We start from the raw sequence: 27,715 nt of genomic DNA, 5'->3' as shown, positions 1-27,715 counted from the left end.
TTTTCATTTTAATTTCAGTTGCTTCTGACGTAAACGGCTTTTTTTTTGAAAATTATGTGCAATATCATTTAAATTTGCGTCGAAAATCATGGAATTTCGACATAAATTTTGGCACTTTTGCTAACTGTGTTTAATTTAGATTTAACGATAGATTTAACGATGTGAATGGTTATTATAAATGAGATGGTTATTATAAACTTTCACTTGAGAAGTTATTTTGGTTCTATTTATCGGTGATTAATTTTTCTCTCGTTTCAGAATAAATGCTGGTCGATCAAATGGAATAAACAGGCAAAAAACAATTGTGATCTGAAGCTCAGTAACAGCTTCTCAGGCTAAAAGACGCATGATTGCTGCATTCCAACTTCGTACGCGGACATCTCGCAACGTCCCAAGCGCCAATTGCACACAATAACGTTAGACCCTATTCCTCCATCGGGAGCAATTTGTTTCAATTTTCATTGACCGACTCGGAGTGCGAGAGATGGACACAGAAAAGGCAACGAACTTCTGTGTCGCGGTCTTCGCTGCCGTTAAACCGAGAATCTCTCTGGCACAGGCAGTTTGCGCATGAATCAGTTAGCTGCGCGCGTTTCGGCTGTGTAACTATGTACATCGTCAAATTGCTTTCCAAGTCTATGATATTATAACCCATTGCTACCATGTGAGTCATTCATGACCTATCCCAATTCCAACTTGTGTGCAGTGTAAGTTTCATGCGTTTCTCGACTAACAATTTATTATTATTATTAGATTTTCTGTACTATTTCGTTTACTCTGCACCAACAGAAGCAGGTATGTGAAATATTTTTGTTGAGCTTGGGAACGTTCGAAGCTCGGTGACATTAAGAGTTATTAAAATTATGCGAGTACTGCAACATGACTATTCAGTGATTGACGAGTTCGATTACCTTTTCGCGGTCGCAAGCTACTGAGTGAACAAGACAACCAAAAATAAAGCAGTTGTTCATTGGTTGCATAGCGTCATAGATAAGCAATAGCACATTCTTTTCCTATCTCTCTATGTTATTTTACTTTGACAAGCAAATACTCGGAGCGTTGGTGGATTCTAACAAGTACACTGAGAGCAGGTTTTTGCTTACATACCTAGCTAATAGAGTGCGATATCTTGCACTGATATTTCTAGAAAACACTCGCGCAGTTGCAAATCATCTATATATGAACCGCAAAGGTCCAAGCAGCCGCTTAACGCTTGGCACAGCCTCCGACAGCATGACATGTAAGAAAATTATTCGCCAGGCTCGACTCGAGCCATGTGAACTTGTTGTAATCGGACTCCTTCATGCTTCTTTAACACATTCACTTCGATTGCCATCCACAGACATCCATTGGAGAGTTTCTGGCAATACATTCTGATTAGAGATTCGCCCGAGCTGCGGAAGAGTATTTCCATTTCATTCTACCAGTTATGAGCAAGGCAGCAGGTAATTGTAAACCCGATTAGCCGACACTGATTGTGACGCCATCTACAACACCACTCGATGGACAAAGTACTTATTATCGATGGTTGCGGTTAGACTGGATAGCAGTAACACTTGCTGTGACAGGTGGTGCTAGGAACATGCTGTTAAAACTGAATATTTTCCGTTTATCTTCACATGGTAGGGGGGGAATGGGGGAAGCCCGAAGAAACAAGTTCTTTCATTTGCAGCATTGCTTTCATAGCAGTCATAAAATAAAACTTCGCTGTGTTTTTTTCGTTGAAATTGAAAACATGAAAATAAGAAAAGTTATGTGCAGAAGTTTTATATATGGAAGAATCTTGATAAAGAGAAAAAAATGGAAAAAATGCTCACTCACTACACAAAATGGACAACGAACTCAAAAAAACTCGAGCAGATCAGAATACTAAAAAACAGCATATATCCAAAACATCCAGTGCTTTCAAAAAGTAACTGATTCAATAAATGTTTTCTTTGAAATTTTTTTCTGTGTTTCAGACACATTTCATTTCACTTTCCTGCCATTTTTTTACCTGAAAGGTGCTGATTATAAGAAAATAATTGATCTTATGACTTTATTTGTCACAGTTTTAGAGGGTTCGTTTAAAAATACTTCATTTTAAATAATTACATATTGAATTATAAGAGGGCGCAAACTGGGTCACAGGGAGGTCGAATATAAGATAGTTGAGGGAATTGTGGAACATGGCATGGCAATGAAAATGAGATTTCTTCTGCCAATTGATCCGTTAATTGTTCAACGCAGATTCATTTTACAAGGAAAATCTGATAAACTGCGTAAATTATGGGGTGGCTACCCTAATCTAATTTCAATGTAATAAGTTTATAAAACCGTTTTATACTTTAAAGTTTATTTTATATTCACCACGAAAACCAATTAAATTTTGGTAGACTGTTCAGTATGCAGCATCTAAACTCTATACGCCAATTAATAACGTCGGGGCTGATTTTTTCAATTCTTTTAACATTTTCAACAAAAGAAGCTTTTTCATCGTTACATATTTGCACCATTCTAAATTACCCTTCTAGTGCCCAAGTTAATTTTCAGACAGACTTCGAAAAAATCCCTATAAATTTTTATAAACATTATTTAAATATTAATTGAAGCTTTTCAGAGGTTCAACTGAAGACCGTCTAAAGGCGGCACTGAGCACTAGAGGGTTAAAACGGTAATTTCTACACACCATAGTTAACAGATATATAAAACCTAATAAAATCTGTTTTGCCCCTGTGATGTAGAATTTTCATTTACGTAGGTCTTTTTTACTATCTAGAACTTGATTTTTTGCTTTTCACAGTTTTCCAATAGATCGACCGCTTCCATCAAAACAAAATTATACACAATATTCAATGCCACTGCATAGTATATGATACAAAGATTCATCATTTATCTTAAACTTAAGCATCAACATTGTGACATCACAAAGGATGAAAATAGTTGATTACTTCTAGCCATAATCGAACACAATTGATGCAATTAACTGTAGGGTCATGTTCCCTTACCATCTATATTGCCTGAAATTGGCTCAAGAACGTGCATTGAATGGCAGACGCTAACTGCAGAAATTTGCGCAAATTAATTGTCATCACATATCTTCCATACGGTGTCTTTACTATTTATCTCTGGAATTCATGATAACTGCTTCATGTTTTACGCTTTTCAGTCCTACAAATCCATTACCAAAGAAGTATCCCATTTTTACTTCTGGTTCGAGCCTTGTACGAGCAACTGTGATCGTGAAACGATTATTGCGAAGCTTTGTTCTTCATTCTTTCAATCCATCAGGTCTTCTTTCTCCATCCCATATCTCCAGGAGAGGCCCCAGTTGATTTTATGAATCTCCACTCAATTGGAAGAATAACATTATTTATTGTACTTTCTTTGATGGCCAGAGTTTCTCTATTTTTCCAAAGCTGGACCATACATTCAGGGCAGAATCCATGACAACATTGACGACGAACAACACTCAAGTTCCAGTTGAAGACATTTAATTTATAATCAAACGTCCCTTCGCTACCGCCCACCATCAAAGAACCTCACAGAGAGGTCCGCTGTGCTGTCCACCTATCGGCACTTCTCTCTTCTCTACATAGAAATAAACAGCCATCAAGCTCGGACTGGTCAGTCTGGCTTGGTCGGTCACTATCTGAATCTCCATCGCTCCACTACAAGCTATTTATTATGTGGTTGTATAGGATATCCAGCGCGAGAACCAAGTTTCAATTAGGACTGAATCTCTCTCTTACAGCTATGTGGCAAGTTGTCTGAACTTCACATCGGCTTAGTTCCGCAGCACGAAGGTGAAGGTGTAATGGGTAAAAAACAAGAACTGACCGTCAACCAAAAAGGTTGCTCTTGAAAAGGGTTTGGTGTGCTTATTAACTTTTTAAACTACCCTGGTATTTGTTAAATAATCCAAGGATTTTCTTTGAACAATTAAAAATGTGGCGAGTTTGGTTGAAATTTTACAGTAAATTACGGTATTTCATTATAAATTAAAAGATTAGAAGATTTAAAACGTATTTCAAATCATTGCATTTTATTTGTACGTATCGTAATAATACAGCTTTGTTAAGCTATTGAAAATACTTTCAACCAAATAAAAAAGACAACACAGTAGTTAAAACAACTTGGAAGCAATCTGATAAATTTTACCACGAATTTCAACTGTTTTACCCCAATTAAGGGTAATCAACACAAAATTCGAACCATCTAGGTATAAAGATCATTTCAGTAAAGTAAAAACAAGTAACATGTCTCCAGAGGAAATATACGCCATTTCTGAAAGAATAAAAAATCATACAACGCGCGGATGTAAAATTTATAGCATAAAGCGTTGGCATAAACAAATTTTACAAATGCGTAATTTTTGTTAGTTTAATTTTCGCGACTCATACTAAATATATGAGAGAAGAATCGATCAATCACTTAGTTGGGGCCAGATAGCAAATGAATTTCTTCACTTCTTTTAAATGAAACTGGTAGTAAAAACCCGGTAACTTGGTCTGATATTGCATGCTGCGTAGATGGTATGCAAGCAGTTGGACAACATATCTAGTGCACAGATTCATAGAGAGCGGAATTTTAGGCCTTCGAGTATTCGTGCTAAGCATGCGTAAGCTGTGTTTGATTACTTCTCTACCATGTATAGAATGATAACTTCGTTCCTCAATTAGATAGTCGGCGAAGGTCCAATGAACGGAGATCGGAATACAAGCTAGTAAAGTAGACAAAATAAGTTACAAAGCAAATTAGTACAACGGCAGTAAAGTATATAAACACCAGGAACTGGCTGAGACGGTGACAAATAGCACCGTCGGGTGTTATCAAGTATGAAATGATACCACGAGGGATACTATAAAAATAAATCAGACCAACGCCGGTTATCTACGTTAGCGCATCAGGGATCTTGACGCAATCTTATCGCATCGTGTGTAATTACATTTTTTTACATTTGAGCAGCTGAGGTGCTCGTTAGAGAGACGGGTAAAAACTTAAATCACGTGTCGGTTTCTGTGTCTTACTTTGAATAAACACTGTTTGAAAAATATTTAATATAACAGTATCATGCTTCAAGATATCAGAATGTATCTTTATTATTGCGAAACTGAATAATTCGGTAGTAAGAATATAACGTTGATAAATGAAGGATTTCGTTACAACTCGACTAAGGGGCTGGCAGCACCCTCTTAGAATTTAATAAAACTTTGTGGGTATAAAGGGCTGAAGTTTTTTTTTAAATCGATCTGAATAATGACGAGATATAAAAAAAGTTGTTTAAAAATGACTTATAGAAAAGCGTCTAAGCCTTCATAGTAAAATATTGACAAAAATGGAATTTAAGATTCTACAGCAACAAAAATTCATTTAAACAAAATTGGTCGTCTCAAATTTTTTTCAAAATAAGCTCTTTAGATAGACAATTTAGCTGGGTCAGGAGGGTTCATTTTGGTTTAATCAGAAAAGTTTTTTTCGGGCGACAAAATTGTTTATCAAAAAAACTTATTTCGGAAGAAATCTGAGATGACCGTTTTTCAATGTAACGTTTTGTTTTTGAAAAAAAATGTGTAGAAGCTTAACTTTTTTTCCAATATTTTCGAATGAAAAGTAACACAGTTTCCTCAAAACCATCTCTAGGCAACATTTCTCTAACTCTTGTCGCTACCGAACGGTTATGGTCTCGCAGGCAGAAACCGCGTCAACCATGAAAAAGTTATTAATGAAAAACTTTTTTAACTCAAGAAAGCCCACCCAATTTGTTCAGAAGAGTTTAAGACAGCTAGATTTTCCATCTAGATAACTTATTCTACAAAAGACTGAGATGACCGATTTTTTCAAAACCACTTTTTTTAAATGCTTTTTTTCCAATGTAGGATCTCAAATTAAATTTTTTCAATATTTTCAAATGAAAGTTCAACCGATTCCCTGGAAGCCCTCCTTTGACAACTTTTCTCTATCTCTCTCTCTCTCTCTCTCTCTCTCTCTCTCTCTATATATATATATATATATATATATATATATATATATATATATATATATATATATATATATATATATATATATATATATATATATATATATATATATATATATATATATATATATATATATATATATATATATATATATGCTCAAAACACCATACCTCTAAAATCAATTCTGATGTCCCTTGTACTAACGTGTAGGTACCCAAAAGGTCAAATTTTAATAAATCCTGTTTTGACCCATTTAGAGTGCCCCAATCGAGTCCAAATGTATGACCGACCCCCACTAAGTTTGGAGGGCCGACCCACCCATGCTAGTGTTACCCCCCTGGGACCCCCCTAGGGGGTCTCCCATACAAAATATCGAAAAATATAAAAAAATCACCATTTTTGGCACTTTATATGACAAAATTCAGTGAAATGGCTATTATTTTTCCGCACAAATGAAGTTTCTAGGAAAAAAATGTTTTTTTTTGTTTTTGGATTTTTGTTTTCTCCTGCTTCGCATGGGATTCGGTCCTGAGTCTTCAGCGCATACATACACAATTACACATATTTCTGAGCCATTCGCATTGCAGATGGCGTTTGCAGTTGGCGTCCTTTTGAACATAAAATCGTATATCACTCTGTTACATCATATGTAATATTTTTATTTCGACCAGTCAGGCGAGCACCGCTGGTATGCTACCACAACGGCTACCACGCACGGACGCTCCGTTTCCACTGTTACCACGCACACTGTAGAACCAGAGTGAATAAATAGAGTGACGCAGAGTCTGAAACCAGAAAAACCAAACGAACACTGCAAAGTCGGGTGTTTTCGTCAATGAAATAGTCTGCTGGGAGGCAACAAAAATCCATCCACTGTTTCCTCACAATCGGATTCTTCGGGAACCGAAAAAAACTCACATTTCTTACTGTTTTTTGTTATTACACAAAACGCACTTCATTTTATCTATCTCTATCAAACTTTATCAAACGAACTTGTTTTAAATTTAAATACAATAACTATCTTTTCACTCTGACAATAACAACACTCCGTTGAAGTCAACTGGAACTTGAGCAAAAAGGGGCTGCCAGAAAAATATTTTGGTGGATGCATAAAAAAACCGTGTTGCTGTTTTGACTGAATTTCTCTCTGCGTCACTCTATCTATTCATTCTGTGTAGAACTAGTGTAGGTTTCGTATAGGATAGAAACGTCAACATAAATCATTCTACATCGTCCGCCAAAGAGTCAACACCTAAAATAAAAACCTGAAAGTGAAAGTGAAAATTGTTAAAGTCAAAATATATTTTTTTTAGTTTACAATGAACCCGCAAGATGAAATAGCAACAACATCATCAGCTATCGAAAACCCAATGAGTTATATACCCAAGCATGATGTTGCTGTTTTTGGTGTGTCTTCTGATTTGAATGATATTAATTTACCAACCGATCTGGATATCTTGAGATATTATTTTTACCAAAGCGAACGTGCAAAAACAGAACAAAAAAAGTTTTCTTATAAACAATTCTCTAATCACGTAACAGATAGGTTGGTTATTATTTGGCAAAAACTTGGTATGGAAATAATTTCAAAAAAATATGTAGCTGTTAAATTGAATAGATTGGTTGACAAATACCAAGCCGAAATTAAGAAGATGAATAGAGACCTTTTAGTGTTTACCGGTACTCTGAACGAAATTTTTTATATTGGAGCATGTAAATGCGATTTGACGGCAGCTCAATGTAACTGCGGTTTGGTTCCAGAACGCCTCAAAGAGTTTATGCACGATCAACATAAACAGAGAAGACTAACAATTGATGCATTTCTGATGGAAATTGAAGAGCAAGGGACATCGTCATCAATGCCAACATACGAAGATCCCGATGATACAACATACGTAGACGTACCGATGACGGTTGATAAGATGTTATGAATAGAAGCACAAGTTCACAATACACACAAAAATACGATTGTTTTAACTTTGCCTTGATGTGTGACAGATTTGGTGTGTCTGATAGAGTAGCGTCAGCATTGGCAACCAGTCTTTTCAAAGATTTTGAAATGAAAGATCAGCATGGCGAACCTCTCATCATGGATAAATCGAAAGTTCGTAGAGAAAGAGAGAAATGCAGACGAATAGTGCTCCGCAAAAGGTTTGATGATTCCAGTTTAATAGCGTTTTCATTCGACGGCAGAAAAGATGATACTTATACGAGAGAAAAAATTGATGGTAAGTATCATAGTAGGATGGTAAAAGAACCTCACCTTGTTATTTTGAGAGAACCGAATTCTCGATTGATTGGTTACGCAAGACTGGTAGAGGAAAGTGCTGAATACAAAACAACAAAATTGAATGAATTTTTCAACGATAAAAACATATCTCTGGATGCATTGATTGGCATATGCACTGACGGTGAGCCAACAAACACTGGCACACACGGTGGAATTATACGAAGATTCGAATTGCTGCTAAAAAGACCATTGCATTGGTTTGTTTGCCTTCTACACTTCAACGAACTTCCGTTTCGACATTTGTTTGGGGTTTTGGATAAATCATCCACCACTGGACCAACATCAACAACCGGGAAACTAAGCAAGCGAATTGAAAATTCTGAAGCTCTTCCGGTAAGTCATTGCTATCACTCATTTATTATAATTTTCTAACATTTTGAATGGTGAAATCATAATAAATTTATTTAATTATTATATATTTTTAGGTGGTGAGTGACTTTCAGAGAATTGCGTTGGAAAATATGCCTCCTGTTGCAGAACAGCACGAATATTCCACCGATTCGCAGTACTTATACGACATGGCACATGCAATTTCTAATGGCGTGGTTTCTGTGGATCTGGCTAACATAAAACCAGGGAAAATTGTACATTCTCGCTGGCTCACCAAAGCCGCTAGATTATTACGATTATATGTGACAATGAAATAAACACCTAAAAATTTAAGAATTCTGGTTGAATTTATAATTAAGGTTTATGTGCCAATGTATTTTAATATCAAGTATTACAGCTCTGTCGTGTACGGTAGTGTATTATTTTTCAAGTACATTACTTGGGCACAATTTCTGGAGCCAAATTTACGCACTGTTGTCAATCATGTAATTAAAAATAATCCATATTTTGCACATTCGGAAAATATCTTGCTATCAATGTTGTTTGATGATAGGAAAGAGGTGCGCGACTCTGCTATCAAGAAAATTTTACGATATCGAGACAATGTTGAAGACCCATCGGAACTTAGAGAATGTAAAAAACCAGATATAAACTTCCATTGCTTCGATTACACGAAAATGATCGATTTGACTGATAAAAATAACGCATTTGAACCACCATTCACGCGAATCATTCATTGAAACATTGAAACATTGAAACATTGATAGCATATTTAAATGAAGATGATTCACCATTTACTGATCCGCATATTCCATTACATATACAAGGAACAAAACAACACGTTCAACTGCTAGCTAGCGTTTCCAAACGAGTAATATCGGAAAATGTAGAGGCTGTTATGGAGGCGACATTAGAGAGCCGTGCGAAATTGCCCAGTGTTGAAACCAAAAAAGACTTCAAACAATAATTTTTTAGTTTCTTTCCTATGTTCTGATCAAATAAATTTTTAAAGAGAAAACAAAAATCCAAAAACAAAAAAAAACATTTTTTTCCTAGAAACTTCATTTGTGCGGAAAAATAATAGCCATTTCACTGATTTTTGTCATATAAAGTGCCAAAAATGGTGATTTTTTGATATTTTCTTATATTTTTGTATGGGAGACCCCCTAGGGGGGTCCCAGGGGGGTAACACTAGCATGGGTGGGTCAGCCCTCCAAAGTTAGTGGGGGTCGGTCATACATTTGGACTCGATTGGGTCACTCTAAATGGGTCAAAACAGGATTTTTTGAAATTTGACCTTTTGGGTACCTACACGTTAGTACAAGGGACATCAGAATTCATTTTAGAGGTATGGTTTCTTGAGAAAAGTATCTTATTTTGATCCCTAAAATCCGAAAATCGTGATTTAAAAATCGACCCACCCTAATATATATATATATATATATATATATATATATATATATATATATATATATATATATATATATATATATATATATATATATATATATATATATATATATATATATATATATATATATATATATATATATATATATATATATATATATATATATATATATATATATATATATATATATATATATATTATTCTGATATATTGATTTATTCAGCCTTATCCAAATGTTAGTACAGATAAATTTAAAAAAAATCAATGTTTCGCACGGTAGCAAAACCTACACATCCACAAAGTTTCATTGAATTCTGTAAGGGTGCTGTTAACATCTGGTCGAGTTAGCGCGAAATCCTTCAAATATGTTATAAACAATAAATATACAAAAAAACTCATATAGAGTTGAGGTCTATCTGAAGAAACAAAAAAAAACCGTGGCCCATTACTACGGTAAGAGAAAACCAATGAATTTTATCAAACGATGCACAATCTTAGCCACCTCTCAACTGGTCTTATGTACAATGCTGGTTCAACAAACCTGTTGTCATATGTTTAAACCCCAGCTCGGGAGAAATTGTTAGTGTCAGTAGAATAGTAGAACAATAGCCCCGTAATTATTCTGTACAATAGCAGTTGACTGCGAAGTCTGTATCTGTGAAAATACTTCTTTGATGATATGTATACCGACGTACGCATCTAGCGAATACTCCTGAATCGACCAATTCCGAGCTACATGAAATTTAAATTGGATCATTTCCGGAACTTTTTCTGAGTCGTGTTTCATATAGCGGCCAAAGAGCAGTATGCCAATTCTACAGTAAAAAAATGAAAAAGGTGCAGTGTAGAATATCCTGCATCGAAGCAGTGAAACCCAATGCTACACCACCAGCCATGATGCAGCAAAAACACAACATTCTTAGTAAACTATCCGGTACAAAAATAACTAGCTGAAACTCCAACCACGAAATCAGTAGGAAACAATAGAGAAGACACCAACAGCTTCTAATTAACATTCGCAAAAATAAATTACACAGGAATAAGAAGACGAAAAAACAACAAAGAAAACGATTTGGAGAGCAGCGAAGAGGAGAGCATGGGATCGTGTGCCGCGCTTTTGAAAAAGGCACCCAGAAAAAATCACTTTATGCTCTAACAAACTGTAATAGTATAGGGGAAGGGGTGATAAAAATGACACCCTAAGCCATTTCCCAATTTCCTCCACAGTTTAACACTACAACTATGAGTCGATAGCGCACATTAACTGAGCCACTAATGGTTAATACAAAAAATAAGAAGAAGTACTCAAATATAGTATTTTTCGTAGTTTTCATGAGCATTTTCGAAAGCAGTTTTTTGGGGGTAAAATGGACACGTGTGGGCAAAATGAACATATGGAGGTGGTAATATGGACACCTTGGGCGTGAACATTAATTATCCCTTCACAGATAGTAAAATGTTGTTCCATAGCACGTAATACACTTATGCATTCACCAACAGTTCAATTTTCACCGTTTGTCGTAGAATTAGTAACAATATATAACCTTATCCGCAAGAAACTGAGAAATGGTGGAAGGTTTTTTACGGACATTCCGCATTCAACGGTACGTTTAGCCGCGGTCATCTGTTCATCGGTCCGAGTTTACCTTTGCGTTTTTCTGATATAAACACGAAGCATCTAGATTTCTCAATGGAAATTAACACAATTTTTTCCCCATCACCATGGGCTGTCCATTTTACCCGCACATACATATTATTGAAAATACCTAAATATATCGAGAAAATCATTTAAACAATTACTAACCTTTGATGATTCCTGCTGGTTAGTTGTCTGAGTACAGATATTTGCAGAAAAATCGTTATAAAATACTGTTTTACACTAGAAAAACCTTATTTTTTGTAGGCCAAAAATAACATCACCACCACGAATGTACACGTGTTTTTGTTTTTGTTTATTATTTTGACTGTTTGACTGTACCATGTCGCATACTTTGTCTCAAATAGCTTCTAGTGCCTCTAAGATAAGGTGCCAAAGAAGTTTGTACTATTTTCCAACGTAATAGTCGAGAATCTAACGGGTGTCCATTTTACCACCACTGTTCATTTTACCCACAGTTCCCCTAGTAGTTTTCAATAACATTCTATTACAGAAAGTCACCTTAAAAGTGATACACATATTTGAGTGCGTCTTTTCGTATCGAGAGGGCTACCCTGTTGATCAGCTGTATTTTTGATTGCGACACATGTTTATAGTTCACTTGTAAGTGACAAAGGTAGTATTTCACTTTTCTTTGAGGAAAATTGCAATAGTTTCAAGTAAAGAACAGATGAAGATTTTGTGTCTTGCTGGAATGAGCAACATACAGAAGGAAGCTGTCACATCTGAATTTGAGGAGATTGTTCGTGTGCAGGACCACTAAACGGATCGAGAAAACTGACACGGTTGTTCTCAAATAGAAACTGGGTAAGAAACGGAGTGTGCAGACTGCAGCGGTTGCCAGATGCCAGATTTTTGTTTGACCAATATCCGACCGTAACACCCTTTACAGGCGTGTAGAAAAAAGAGTAAAAGTATAAAAATCGTCCCTGACCACGGTGATAAAAGTAGCCTTCCTTTCCGTTAAAGTCGTTAGAGATGCAGAGGTAAACTCGATCTCTGGTAACAACGATTGTAGCACTTTCTTTCTTTCCGGCCGGCGCCATAATCGATCTATACAAAAACGAACGCTACTGAATTGTCGTACATTGAAGATGGTAAAGTAATCCCAAATTAGCCATCTTACGCTTTTGTTTGCAAAAAAGTAAAAAATTTAAAAAACCTGAAATTTTAACCTCTAAGAAAAAAACCGTGGTTAGGTTCCGGTTCTGAAATGTTTACGTTATGTTAAAATTTATGTATTCCGACTACGATTCTACGGACACTGACAATCTCTTCCGAACCGAGCTTCGAACATACGACGACTGACTTGTTAGACCAGCATCGTACCTACAGTCCAGCTGGGGGGACAAGACAAACAGTAGTAAAGAATACACTAGGGTGACAAAAACCAAGTGTTAACAAGTGAATATTTGACAACCAAATGCGTAATCTATCCCAATGAAAATTATTGTTTTTTTTTTCAATTACTAACAAAGACTGATAATACAGTCCTACATTTTTTTTGCTTTGGCTTCTTTGTCCGATTTTCTATGTATGTTGACGCAAAAACAAATTTCCCCGAGGTAGACCCCCTTCCACCATACTAGGCGCTGTTTTTAGTTTTTGGGTTTTTTCGACACCATTTGGTTTTTTATTCCAAATATTCAAATTCTAAGAGTTTGTCTACATAATAGCAAACCCATCTTTCGAAGAAAAAATGTAAATCGGACAAAAACTGACTTCAAAATGCTGAGTCTATGGAAACAGTTTTAGTATAATTCTAATATATTTCACAAAGTAAAATAATATCAAGTATGTACAATATTAAATGATCCGATAATATCTAAATGTGGTATTCAAATTATGTCATTTATTGAGGCAAAAAGTTTCAGAAAGCAATTGGTAGATGTCTGCCCCACGTAAAATGTCAGCAACATGATAATTTTGCTCCATGTGTTTGTGTTCGTACACGAGATTCAAAAAAGTCTGATATTATCTTATCCAATCTTACCAACACAAATACCTTTTCCACAAGTATTCTTAACTTCTTAATGCTTAGTGCCTATGATCTTATAGGATCCATTTCCCGTAGCTTCCAGTATACAATCCCAATTTAGGATGCTGAAAACGAATGATAAAATATGTTCCTCAAGCAAGCAGCTCTTGGATACTGATACTGGCTTTTAAAAGCTGGCAAACAATCATTGTCCATCACCAGCAACACGGTTCAACATTGAAAATAGATTCGAGTACATATACGCTCATCGTTCCACTTCTTTGACGGCAAAGTGTTGCAGGAATGCTGTCCCTAAAAGCCAACTCGAAGAACCCAAGATCGTGCGGAAGTCGTGGGAGAGTGTGAAGCGCAAAAACGAGTGTACATTCCTGAAGCATTATTATGTTGTGTTACTATACGATATAGAGATGTGTAAGACATTGCAACGTACAAATATCTTTTTCGCTTCTTTGCAGCTTGTCGCCTTTTCATCTCGGGATACCTACTGCGATTTACTCGGGGATCATGCACCAATCGCAGAAGTGGTGTACGTCAAGGAGAAGGGTGAACTTACTTCAGCAGAGAAAATGTGCTAATCCAGCACTCCAGAAAAATTTATTTCAAGTGGTCGGGAACAAAAAGACGTTCACACGAAGGAGATTAGTTTGCAGGCTGCAGTCGCGGCAAAGATCGCTGATCTGCACTCACATGCCAACTAATCTGACCGCCAGAAAACATAGAACGTAACGGTACCCAATAAGAAAAATTAGTAATTACAAATGTACGGGAAAGTTATGTATAATAATAATAATAACGATAATAAACATTATCGAGCACATAAAGGAACAGAGATCAGCCGCCTTGCACCCAAGAAGCAATGTCTGTCTCTGTTGTGCATGATCATGCCGGTTCTGCAGCTAACCGGACGGTCATCCACATGCGGAAGCAACTCGTATCACCGCATCATCATCGTCATCAACAGGAGAGTGCAAAAAGTAATAGCAATAACGACAGAACCATCGACGCCCCACTGATTCCTACACACTTGGGCCGTACAAGACTGAAGTAGAATGTGTGTATATGCAGAGTGTAAGGTCGGAAGTTTTGGTTGCACACCAAATGATGACAGTGCAGTCACGGATCATCATCATCATTGGCAATAAGTAAAGTTGTCAGTGGTACTTTCTTCCATCCCTGCATCCAACAGGAAAATGCAACCATCCACTGTGGTCTGAGATGTGACCATAATTCAAGTTATTTATTGATTGGTTTTTTTTTTTTCAATTGATACCAAATAGATAGAATAAAATAAGGTTTGTTTAGATCGAATCGCACAACTCGAATAGTTTTTCAGAACAATTTTATTTTGACCCACTTTTATTTTGCAACCTTATTAAGTGAACTTGATGAAACACGTAAAAGCATTTCAATAAAAAAAATTATGTTCTTGTGGCCACCAGATGGAAAGGGTTTATCCCACAGTGCAGCGGTAGATCAGAATCTTGTACTTACTTCTTTCGCTACTCCTTTGTGCGGTGGCAATAGGCACACTTCATGGAAAGTAGGTGCAAAACGGGGCATCTATTATATTTAATTTACTTGTCGGGATAAAATCTAAACTGTATAGTGGATAGAGTTGAACAGTTCTGGTGGAATGGTGGATCGTCGTGTCCGCAATCCATTCCTTTAAAGATAAACATTTGTACGCAGAAGCTGTCAAAATATAATTACCCTATGAATGTACTATACTCCAGGAGCCATGAACAACTGATACAGCGAGTTTTGAAAATATGTGCTTTTTACCAATTTGTAAGTGCGACAATAGTTTTTATTTATTGTTAAAAAAAACAAGAATTATAATATTTTATTCCAAAAAACGAAACAATCGCACCCTAAGTGGAACCATTCACCACAGATTGATGCCTACGTCTAGTCCACATTTTAGAATACCAAATAGAAAGGAAAGATACGTTAAAATTGAATCAGCCGAAAGCCACTGCGTTGGATAATAGGTAATTGCATTTCGAACCGAGCAAACTTCTCGACGGGAATGGCTTCTCGTCTGATTCTCTGGTAACATGATCGGATACACAGTCGACTTAAGATTGCACTTGAAGTGAGTGGTGTGAAATGGTTGCAGCGAAAACCATTAAAATAAATTATTTATTTTATCGACCACTGGATTTCTATTGCAAGAGATAGGCACAGCAGGGCTCAAGAAATGTTCTCGCCAAATAGCACGCATCGATTAAGATTTATGATGCAGGTTCCACAGATAACATAGAGATTAGATTGAAACTGTTCGTAAAATTAGCGTGTTTCGATATCCTATCACCGGTTTCAAATAACTGAAAATTTTATATTACTTAAAATAAAAGAAGCCTATGGAATAAGTGAAAAGTTATGTTTCCTATTCTTTATCTAGCCTTGCGACGTTTGACGTATATACGTTGTAAATCATTTCATTAGTGTTGCCTAGAAACGGATTTTCAACCCGTCATTCAAGGTTGATTGATACAGCCATACAGGTATGGGGCCATTCACATACCACGTGGAAAGATTTTTAACGATTATTACCCCTCCCCCCCTCTGTGGACAAATGCCCATATAGATTCTTTTTTTTTTCACAACCACCTCCCCCCCCCCAAGCTGTCCACGTGGTATGTGGATGGCCCCTATTATAACCTGAAAAGATAACCGAACATCTCAATCCTACGGTAATTGGTAATTTTCAAATTTTCCACCCAACTTTTCGGATAGACATTACTGTCCGATTGATTCCGCACGATTATAATCAATATAGGTATACGTAAACGCTACCGATGAGTTTCATACAATTTCGTAGTTCGGCGCAAAACAAAATATGAGAACAAGTGTAAAAGATCTCGCATATTGCGACAAAAAAAAACTATATTACATATAGCTCCATGCATTCTTTAGCGATGCGATATTCGCATGCGAATCCAGTAAAAAGAAGAAAAATCAGAAACAGCTTCCTCATCGCAAAACAGCCATACTGTCATCGGTAGCGTTAATAGTACACACAAGATTTGGTCCCAAACCACATTCCATCCGGTATAACAAACACCAACATGACGGTTCCACAGACGTAATATGTTTCGAAATTTACTGTCGAAGCTATTTACTCTGTACATTGACTAGTTGCGAGATCAATACGTGAATAAACAGTTTAATTATTTTCAAATTTTTGGAAAGTGATGAACAATCAAAAGCGGTTGCTGGTTGCACTGCTTCGACGATAGCAGCCTTTCGAAAAATATTACCAATCCTAGTACAAATCATCATCATGACGTTACCAACATCAGTTAATACATCATAATTGTAAGGATTGGGAGCTATCTAATACATTGAAAATAAGTCAGAAGATTAATTGTATTACGTCCAATACACATTTATTATCCCGGTTTAAATCTCAATCAAAAGATACGCTAATTTCCTAAAATATTGATGAGGTTTCGCACAATCCAATTTTTGCGTGTACCCTTCAAAAAAAACATTGTTAATATTCATTTTTAGATTAGTATTATGAACATTATGAAAAAGAAAACGATAAATAATCTGACCAAATTGTGATCATGTTATCACTCCTGACACACTAAAATTTGCAGTTAAATTAGAGTACTTGGATCATATATTTTTCGAATTTCCAAAATGTTTCACAACAAATTCATGTTCAAAGTTTAATTTTACACAATTTAGAAACATATAGAAGGTTTCCGTACTTGCCGACCAATTACGAGAGAATTCGAATTTCTTAAAAATGTTTTAGTTAAAAAAACATACTCTTAAACCTAACCCATTACAAGAAATTTGTTAAACAGTTCTCTACGATTGTTGAAACCCACCATTCCTTGGAACCGCAGTTAGGGGCTGTTCACGATTATTGAAAAAAAAAATCGGGTTCGGGAAGGGTTGATTGAAGAAAAAAATAACATAATAATGAGATAACCATGACTAATATAATGCAACAGTAGAATTTACTAAAATTTTAATACCGTTCGAGGCTCAAAACTGTGGGTAAGCTGAATCGACCACAAAAAACTCGGGTGGGATTTGGGGTCGAGTTCGGGTTTCACTAAAATAAAATTTTCAGGTTCGAGCTTCACCAAAATAAAATCGGCTTTGAAAAATATAAAACCTGACTATCTTTGCACCCTAGACATGTTAGCGCAATTTATATTGAAATATCATTTTTACAAAAAAAAAAATAAAGGAAAGATTCACCCCATTTTCAAATTTAAAGTTTGGAATTCAATTTAAAATTTATTCGAACCATAGAAATTTTTACACAGCGCATATTTCCTTCAAAACATATTTAAACCCTCACAATTGCATTATACTGTCAAGAAAACTGGCATGAATTTATCGATTTCATTTGTTGTTTTAGAGAACTTTCAATAACGTATTTCTATCATATTCTTATCGTTTCGCTATACACGATAAAATGTAATGCTCAAATAAAGGATTTTTTTTTTAAATAAGAGTGCTACAAAAGTAGATCAATAAGGACAGTAAACGACGTCATATTTTTTCCCGCTCTCTTGACATTTCTTGTCAGATCCAACGAGTCGAGATTATTATAATTTTTTCTACGAAATTCGGATACAGTGGCCTAAACTTTAGGAGCGCAACGTCCAATTTATGGTCGTCATAATAGTCCTACCAGATCAGAGATTGAGCGTCTAGTGGAAAAATTTTAATCCACACAGTACAAAATGTTCCCGTGTCAGTGAAATAAAGAAGTGCCGGTAGTGTCGAGAATATTGCTGCTGCTAACGCATCAATTGAGGAAATCAGTCTCTCAAACGTCGTTCTCAAGCTTGACAACCGTCGAAACTTGGGTTCAGCGTCGGCATTTCTCCTTTTTTCTCGAACCCGAATCTCCTTGAAACCGACGTTAGGCAATGCTTCAGGAAGAAGGGCGAGTGTGCTTAGTGCACCCCCTTATTATATAATGACTTGGCTGACTTCGTAAAGGCAAGGTTAGCCTCCACTGGCATTTCGATGGGTGTTCCGTCGATTGGTGCCTTGCAACGTGAGAACGATCTGGGAAGCAGTCGCGATGACTGCTTTCCAGGTGCTCTCGTCTTCGCACATCCTTCGCACTATGTTTTCCGAAGTGGTATCCGGCCAGCTTACTGTCAACATTTTGCTCATTACCTGTGCGAAACGAGAACAGACGAATAACACATGCTCATCGGTTTCTTCCGCGCCCGCACATTGTGGACACATAAAAGACTCTACGTGCCTAAACTTGTTAACTTCCATCTGACACAGTATCTGTTAACTTCCCCATGGCGCCTCTCGGTCCATCCGGTTATATCCGGAATGAGTCGGTTTTTGGTAGAACTGGACCATTCCCGCTTCCAGCTGGCCATCGAAGTCGACCTTCTGGTGGTCCCTATATCTCTCGTGTCACGTTGGTCGGAGCACTTTACAACCTTTTTGACAATGATGCTCATAGGCATCATGCCAGCCAGGACGCATACTGCCTCGTAGAACACGGTTCGATACGCGCATGCGATCCTCGGGCACATGAGACTGTAGTGCTTTCCAGTTCCCCAACGCTTTCGATAACACGGATCCGCCATACCTGAGTATGAACGTTGCCACCATAGCTAGCAGCTCATGCTTGCTGCTAAATACCGCCGAGCTATTTGACATCATGCACGACAATGCCGCTATAGTCGTGGAAGCTTTCATAGTCGATCTGGCTAGCAAACGTGAGCTTGTCGTCGACCATTATCCCCGCACTAATCACCGCCTTCTATTCCGATTTACGGTTGTTCACTACGATAACCTCTGTCTTGTGATGCGCTAACTCCAGTTTCCTGGAGTGCATCCAATCCTCAACTACGCGTATGAATAGCGCGGCTTCAACTCGACCTCGCTGACTGATTCGCCGTAAACCTCTAGAGTTCCTGTGGGAGCTTGAGCTTCAGCACACCATCATACAAGGCATTCCACCGTACCGGACCCACGATGGAACCTTGCGGTTCCCCTGCGGTAATCGGAACGCATTTATGACCCTCATGTGTATTGTAGATCAGCACTCGATTCTGAAAGTAGCTTTCCAGAATCTTGTACAGTGGCACCGGCACTCCGAGACTTCGAAGCGCATAGGCTATTGAGTCCCAGCTGGCGCTATTAAACGCGTTTTCACGTCTAGCTTGACGATTACCTCGTCGTCTTGGTGACGGAAAGAATAGCATCCATCGTGGACTTACCTTTGCGGAAGCTGAACTGGTTGCTTGACAGACCGGTTCCACTCTCGGTGAATTCCAAAATTCTGTTGAGGATGGGTCTATTGGTGGTTTCCCGGCCTTCGGCAGTAGTACCAGTCTCTGTCGTTTCCACTTAACAACCCGGGAGATACCTTCATGGACGTCTTACTGGCCAGGTTCGGGTTTCCGTCTGGTCCCGGTGCCTTGCTCACCTACAGGGCGTCTTACTGGCCAGGTTCGGGTTTCCGTCTGGTCCCGGTGCCTTGCTCACCTACAGGGTGAAATCGAGTTCCATACCTAATGGCATCAAATGTATTTTTACATGAATAAAGTATTCCATTGATATCCAAAACCATTTTTTGTTTAAAAAAACTTTTGTAGCGCTCTTTTTGATAAACCCTTCATATTAAACAAGAAATACCCTTGTCACTAACAATGTAACAAATGGGAATAATTGAAAAATAAAGATATTCAACGTAGGGAAAATACACTGATCCATAGTTATGAGTTGTTCGGAATAACGGGAATGATTGATGTCAAACATTTGAAAACAAAATTGTACTAATTGCTGATAATAGCAATAAATCATAAAACTTGAACGAATTGGATGTGACAATATAAAATTTCTACGTATCTGTCGGCTTCTGGCAAGTAGAACGTATAGACATCGACTGTATAAGTACGGCTAAGCCTTGCAGCCCTTGTTTTCGCTTCAGTTAACCATAAGAAGAAGTTAGCACACATATAGAATTTAGTACGGTAAAAGTTGGAAAAGTTGCTAGCTCGGTAATGCTTTTGTGTAACTCGGCGATCGCTTCCTGCTGTTAGTTGGTGGCCGTTTCATCGCACGCATTCACTTTTGGTTTGCTATACAGGTTCGTAATCAGGTTTAATTATTAACGTGGACGGAAAAGAACGGAGAAAGGCTCGATTTGCAACACGAAACACTGCAAACGGTTGTTTGTTTTATCTGAACATTTTTTTCAAAAACATTTACTACCAACGAAAAATTGGAAAGTTGTACTATTAACACAATACTCAGATTAGAGCGTTTCGGTCAAGTTTAAACAGTTCTTGAGCTCACACGTACACTAATGATCTACTTAATTCACCACCGGGCAAATGTACATTCCCATGCGCGCCAGATCCCTTGAAGTCTCGCGAGTTCGTCGTGTAAGTTTTTTTTTGGAAACAAAAACACTCGAAACCTCCGACTCGTATAGAAAATAACAACTTGCGAATGTCGAAATTGATGTTCTCAACGTCGTCCCTCAAGTGGTTTCCGTCTGTCTTCTTCACTCCCAACCACATACAGCCCGGCTGCGTTAGTGAGAGGAAGATTAAGCTTCAGAAGTGGAATTTCTAGCACCTCATATAACGTACATAAGAAGGTATACAGATAATGGTCCTTATGACGTCCTATGAATTTTGGCTTTTTTCGTGACCAATTTACTCACCTTCGAAGCCGATTCTGTGTGCCACTTGCTGTTTCGTTGTGGTGATTTCGAGCGGCTCTTGGCATAAATCATAAAGGTAACTGTTCTTTTAAAGTTTTTTGGAACCGATGATGGCGCACTGTGACTACCAGAGTCACCTGCCATCTTCAACGCCACCACTATAATTACTGGAACTGATTCAGTCAGTACTTTAAAGAAAACGCGGACGTGCAGACTGGAAATGACATTCTAAAACCTTGACATTGCATAACATAAAAAGCTGACTTTCTTCTTGGTCACACAGCAGCGATGTGGGTAGTTCAAAGTACAATTACCACGCTAATATCCAATTAGTTCGAAAATTTCTGTAAGGCTTTTGTTAGAAATTATACGTAATGATTACAACCCACACTAGGTAACACTGTTGACTTTGCCTATTGCTTTTTTAACCCAAAGACCCAAATGAAATTCTAAAAATACAGTTCATTTGTAAAGTATGCAACAATCTCCTCTTCCGATAAATGCTGAAAAATAGTGAAGGCTTTTGGTCATATGATACCAAGATAGCTCGGTATGTAGCGACATAGAAAGCTTAAACAACTGTGGTTTAATCAGAATACACTAAAGTCGCTTTTCACGCGGGGGATACGTGCCGCGTTGAAGAAAAGCGCGTAAATTCCGGATCCACGTAAAAACCGCATCAACTCCGGAATCCGCGTAAGAAAAAAATACCGCGTAAATTCCGAAATGCGCGTAAAAAAACCGCGTAAATTCCGGAATCAGCGTAAAAATAGCCGCGTAAAAAACCGTGTTAAAAGCGACCTTAGTGTATATAAGTCCAAACGCTCCTGCATCTTTTTTAAATTGTCATAAGTCGTGAACCACTACGACCTTTGTTTTGATCTATAGTGTTAGCTTTCCATTAATACAATATGATTTATTTTGATTTCTATCAGTTATTTTTTCTGGTTTATTCAAAGGCATCAAAAGGCTCATTTACCTTAGAAATGTATGGTTTAGTGAATAAGCAACTTATTTTTCCGCTAATTTGGTTTGACAGTTACTTTAAAGGTTTGGTACATTTCACAGAAACTCTCGAGTTTTGGGACACAGGCTTCAACAGTTCAGGCACGTTCAATACGAAACAGAAGGAAACGCTATGAATGCCACTAAAATACTTCACATATATACCCCAGTCTTAAATACTCATTAGCACGGTTTGAAAACTTACCCGATTGCATTCCAGAGCGGCCGCACTGTGTTCCTCCCGCTGGCGAAAACAGTGTGTACATTTGCTCTTGTTAAAGATGTTTGGTGAAAATTTACGACACTCCAAGCTTCGACTGCCCATCGTTTCAAATATTTCTCCACCAGCAACCAAAGAAATGAGCAGCCACGAAACCAAAAAGAAATGCACACTTTCGAGACACCACAAATACGAAAATATTTCCTCTGCTTTTATTTCACTTCAACGGAATGCCTGTCGATATAGCACTCTTACTAGATCTTCAACAGCATCAAAACAAACTCGGCAGCACAATAACCAACAGTAAAATTAAACCTAACTTAGCCGGAATTGATCAGCAATGAAAACGTCGTCTCCGAAAAATCGGCTCCAATTCAACGGGAACACATATTTTTGTTTATCCTCCCCATATAACTTGCACTTGCTTTGAACCGTAGAAAATTGAAGTCGTACTCAGACATAAAACGTAGCATTTAAGCCGAGGCCGGAAAGAATAACAAAACAAATTCGATAAACAAGTAAAATTAATTCGAGCCTTGTTTCTATTTCCTGCTGTTTCACACTGTTCTTCCATTGACTCTATTCATCATTTTTCGATTTTCTTTAACGTATTTGCTTCGAAATCGATCGATAAAATGAAATCTAATTAATGTAACACCTTGAACACCTGTATCAAACTTCACATCCCGTACATGACCCGCCGCACTTGTACTCGAACTGTTTATTCAATAATGATTTACTATTTAAATTTAATATATTATCATTTAACAGGCAATTCAACTGAAGCGGCTCATTTCACTCCGATTTATAACTAGTTGTTGCAAACGGCATCTGTCGAACTCTATCATCCATCCTTCTTACGTTTCGCAGCACGCATCTGGCGCTAGCGAGCATCGGCCACTTTGGAAACACAAATATTTTTTATTTTATTTTTTCTCTGCCGATTTCGCCCACCGCTACGCAGAACTTGGATAGCCGAGGCAGCCAGACACACCACTTGACAGATTTTTAATAAATATTAGCTGTCAAAACTGTACAAAACTCGATCCGCTATAGGACAGCTTTAGCCACATCATTAATTCATTAGAAATCGCTCGCGCACCTCGCTCTGCGGTGCAAATGAACTCCGACGATATTATCTCGTTTTTCACCTTCCTTCTACTTTCATGAATATATCCACCTCAAATCACACATTTCACAGCACCCCGTACTGTCCTATAACCTCATCGTCACCGGTAGTCATCATCAGCCGAGGCTGAGCTCGCTTGATTACATGTACACAGCCACCGTCAATACCGTGGCAGGCTAACCGAAAACACACAGCAAAAATCACACGAGCACCCTCGCGTTAAAAGTGACTTGAACCTGTTGCGCACCGCGCGCTGACACAAAACTGCTTGCGTGTGAATATGTTAATTTTTTGTGACGTTTCCACACCACCAAAATTCACCAGCAGCCGCAATGGCTGCGATTCAGCGAAAAAGAGTCACCAGAACCGCCACTCGGACGGCCTCCATCCGTTCCATACTCTGCAATGTGACCGACAAACATTTTCAAGATGTGTACGATCCAACCTAAATCCAAATTTCTGTATTAGGTATATCCAATCGCTTGCATTCACTTGTTTCTTCAATCCAAGCACTACACTTTTGTAGTAGGCACTACCTGCGTTGTTTCCCTGAATCAGAAAGTGTCACTTGAAATTCAATTGTCCATTTGACATGAATTGGTCAAAGCGATTTCACATAAAAATATTGAAAAAAAAATCCTCTCGCTTCCAATAAACGCGCGCACAAAAACCCTCCGCAACGAAAGAAACTAGTGTTTACAAGTTCACCGACGTTTTACTACTAACGCAAAGTCGTCGTGTGCCATGGAATCTCGCAACCTCGAAAAACCTTACAACAGCGAAAGCGATCGCACACATAAAAACGCAAGCCTGTATTCATTTCTGTTCTTTGTAATTTGACAGCATTTACGCACTGACAAAGTTTCTCTCGCTGATCATGTGCGTTTTTCGATGATGATGATCATACGAGTATCCGTCGTCGAGTCGAATGAATACCAACAATAAATGACAGTAGCACAAGTGCAAAAGCAAAGGAATGTCGGGAGTCAACGAAAGAAGCAGTTTGTTGGAATGTATGTGTCAAACTATGCGAAGCAGCAACTATGTGGAGAGAAAAGAGAGTGTGAGGAACAGCGTTTGAATTCTACGCGAGCTCTCGTGAGTAAGTAAACAGAGAATCCACCATGTCAAGTCACTGGCAGCCTCATTCCATCAATGTGCAACCATATACAGTGTAGGGTAGCTGTTACAAAATTCGGCAAATGTGTAGAAAACGAACCTTGGGTAAGCTGCAGTATGTCTATCAATTAAGATCGTTCATTCGCGAGATCATGAGGATTTAAAAAACAAAAATTAAATGTCAAATTTAAAATATTTTGTCAAGTTTTAACATGGTCATCTGTTTTTGATTTTAAAGTGCTTTTTTATATCGAGCCTCATTCAATTCACAGATGCATGTAAACATGGATGATTACAACAAACTAAATTAAAATGTCTGGACCGTAATTAATCAATCAGCTTCGAAAACATCCCGGCAAACATAGGTAGATTAAACTTTTTGAAAATGCTCAAATATTCTAAGAAATCTTCTACTATTCCAGATCACATTTTATATCATGATGTTTATTCAAACCAAGTATGAGAAGTTATATCATAATTTACCTACGATTTTCATTGTAAATACATCGATTTTCCAACAACTATCACTGTCCAGAACAATAAAAAAAAACATTTTGCCTTTCTCCTAGGAAGGTATAGCAATCACTTGCAAAACCGAAGATACAAAAGTGCTGCTGTTATGTTCAAAAATGTGAAATCTGGCTATGAAAATAAACACATTCCAAAGAAAACTTAAACTCACTCACTTTTCTCAGAGATGGCTGAATCGATTTTCACAATACAGGTGTCAAATAAAAAGTCTAGCTACCTCGTAACATCCTACTAAGTTTCATTGTAATCGGACTGAAACTTTGTCTGTAATGTATCAAAATGTGAAAATCACTAAACTTCATTATCTCACAAACCACACAACCGTTTTAAACAATATTGGCACATATTAACGGGCTAGCTAAGGGTTAACTAAAGAATTTTTAATGATTAGGCATGTGTCACAACACATGTTCCGATGACTTTTCAAATTCATTCGTCACAATCTTAGTGTCAAATGAAAGGTTTGGCTATGCATTAAAATCTGAAAACAACGAAAGTCTATTGACTCAAAGATTACACGACTTTTTTTTACATAACTACGGGCTGTCTCCCAAACGTAACAACAATATCGCACGCTTAGCCTTGGGGCTAATAGCGGTCTCGATCAACTAGATTAGTTGAGAGAATTCGTTATCGATATTGTTTTTGGCACATTTTGTATGTGTAGGATAAGTACAACGATACACCGTGCCCCAGTGTTTTCGAGAAAATTTCCAGCTCGAAAAGATCCTCGATCTGATCGGGAATCGAACCCGATATCACAACCGTGTGGGAGAGCTAGCCGACCGACATCGCTAACCACAGAGCCACGGGGATCTCCCAAACGTACAAATAACAAATTCCATAACAATTTTATAGAAGCAAAGCAAAGCCTTGGTGCTACATTCCGATTCGGAACTTGACCTTCCGTTTATTTCTAGACAGACTTCGCAGCCGCCTGTTTAGTATACAGGACAATTGCGGGGCTAGCGCTACGAACCTACTGACACTAACAGTCTCTCCCGGGCCGAGACTCGAACCAACGATGACTAGCTTGTTAGGCCAGCATCGTACCTCGAGACTATCGGGGAGATAACAATTTTATACGTGGTTCAAAAGTTATTGAAAAAAAAACGAAATTGATTGATCGAAATATATTGTACAATTTGAACGTTCCCGGTATTGCTCATGATTAAAGTGTTCGAAATTGAGAGTCATTTATTTTATGTCGATATTTCTTTAGCACAAATATAACGTCAAATTTCACATTTTATATTTCAATCATTGCTTCAAACACAACATCAATATTCTAGGACCCAAAGAGTGAATTTGGCAATTTAAGGTTGTTTTCCAGAAACCATATTGCGACTTATCGGATTTCAAAATAAAGTATGGAGTTGATTCTCAGCCTCTAAGCATTATCCCGGTTCCTGAAAAACTCACATTGGGTTGATGAAACTGGAAGCTACTATCTCAAAATTTAAAATGGCGTCTGATGTTGATTTTTGGCCTCTGGGTATCATACTGTTCCACAAGTTCTCATATTGAATGATATTTGGTCTTTTTAGGCTGTTGTTCATCAGGGAATATTTTCCTACTATAAAAAGTTGAATTTAAAATGATATATTATCGAGTCCGACCTATACATGAGTACAGTGACGTTTCGATTATACCAGGAACCAAGAAAAATTGCATCATATATTTAAAGCATATTTATTTCATGTTACTTCCAGAATGTTAGTATAGTTATGCTTTTGGCTACCAAAAATTCGTCATTTACAGTGAAAAATAAATCCAGCAGAAATTATTAATGGGTTTTTTCTTTTTCTCTTAATTGAAGGTTTTATGTAAATTTATTCAAACAAATAACAAGTTCGAAAGAGAAAGGCTGGGTTTCATCGCTAGGTTGATTAATTTTGGGTTTTTCACAATAAAAAGGGAGTTGTTATGTATTTTAAAAGTAATTAGAAGTCACTGACCCTGACATGGTAAAATTATTGTCGGTGATAGATTTAACAACAAAAAACGATGTTGAAACATGATATCGACTAAAAGCTCACAGTAAAAATATCATGATTTTCATAATTACAACGAATATATTGTCCATTCCATTCCTTCGGAAAGTTAACGGCTGAATCTCCAGAACTGCATGCACTCCAGAATGTTGAAGCTGATGCGGCATAAAACGGAGGTCATCATTGTGAATAACCACAAATCAGAGCAACATGTAACGAGTAACTTCGGAGACCGTTTAACTAACGCTATAGTTTTAACATTAATAGGAGGTGAGGGTTAAGAGTGTTTCAAGTGGCCAGCTATATCTGAAGGGCCAGATAAAAGGAGACGCCGTGGTGAACTTATGTGGCAAGCGCATAACGCAAAGTGTCATACGATATGCGTCCTG

The 27,715-nt window shown here is 37.5% G+C and overlaps 1 protein-coding gene and 1 long non-coding RNA gene across 6 annotated transcripts in view; one reads left to right on the top strand and one right to left on the bottom strand.

The window, feature by feature from the left end:
• Nucleotides 1-24,392, bottom strand: part of LOC129731486 (protein outspread) — a 272,875-nt gene extending 248,483 nt beyond the window's left edge. For 3 of the 5 annotated variants that reach the window (XM_055691540.1, XM_055691542.1, XM_055691545.1), the window contains exon 1: nucleotides 21,329-21,492. In XM_055691540.1, the coding sequence (XP_055547515.1) occupies nucleotides 21,329-21,472 (144 nt within the window). In that variant the 5' untranslated portion in view covers nucleotides 21,473-21,492. Of the gene's footprint in view, nucleotides 1-21,328; nucleotides 21,493-22,538 lie in introns of those variants that run through there. The other 2 variants (XM_055691541.1, XM_055691544.1) reach the window with 2 other exon arrangements.
• A 182-nt stretch (nucleotides 24,393-24,574) lies between these two features.
• LOC129726385 (uncharacterized) lies at nucleotides 24,575-25,396 on the top strand. The gene is made up of 3 exons (XR_008728325.1): nucleotides 24,575-24,784; nucleotides 25,074-25,166; nucleotides 25,224-25,396. It is a non-coding gene; the product is annotated as an uncharacterized LOC129726385 (long non-coding RNA).
• Nucleotides 25,397-27,715: the final 2,319 nt, after the last annotated feature.

The sequence above is a fragment of the Wyeomyia smithii genome, chromosome 3 (assembly GCF_029784165.1).
Source record: "Wyeomyia smithii strain HCP4-BCI-WySm-NY-G18 chromosome 3, ASM2978416v1, whole genome shotgun sequence".
In the NCBI taxonomy this organism is placed as follows: domain Eukaryota; kingdom Metazoa; phylum Arthropoda; class Insecta; order Diptera; family Culicidae; genus Wyeomyia; species Wyeomyia smithii.
The sequence above is the reverse complement of the archived record's forward strand: the minus strand, read 5'-3'. Positions and strand labels throughout refer to the sequence as shown.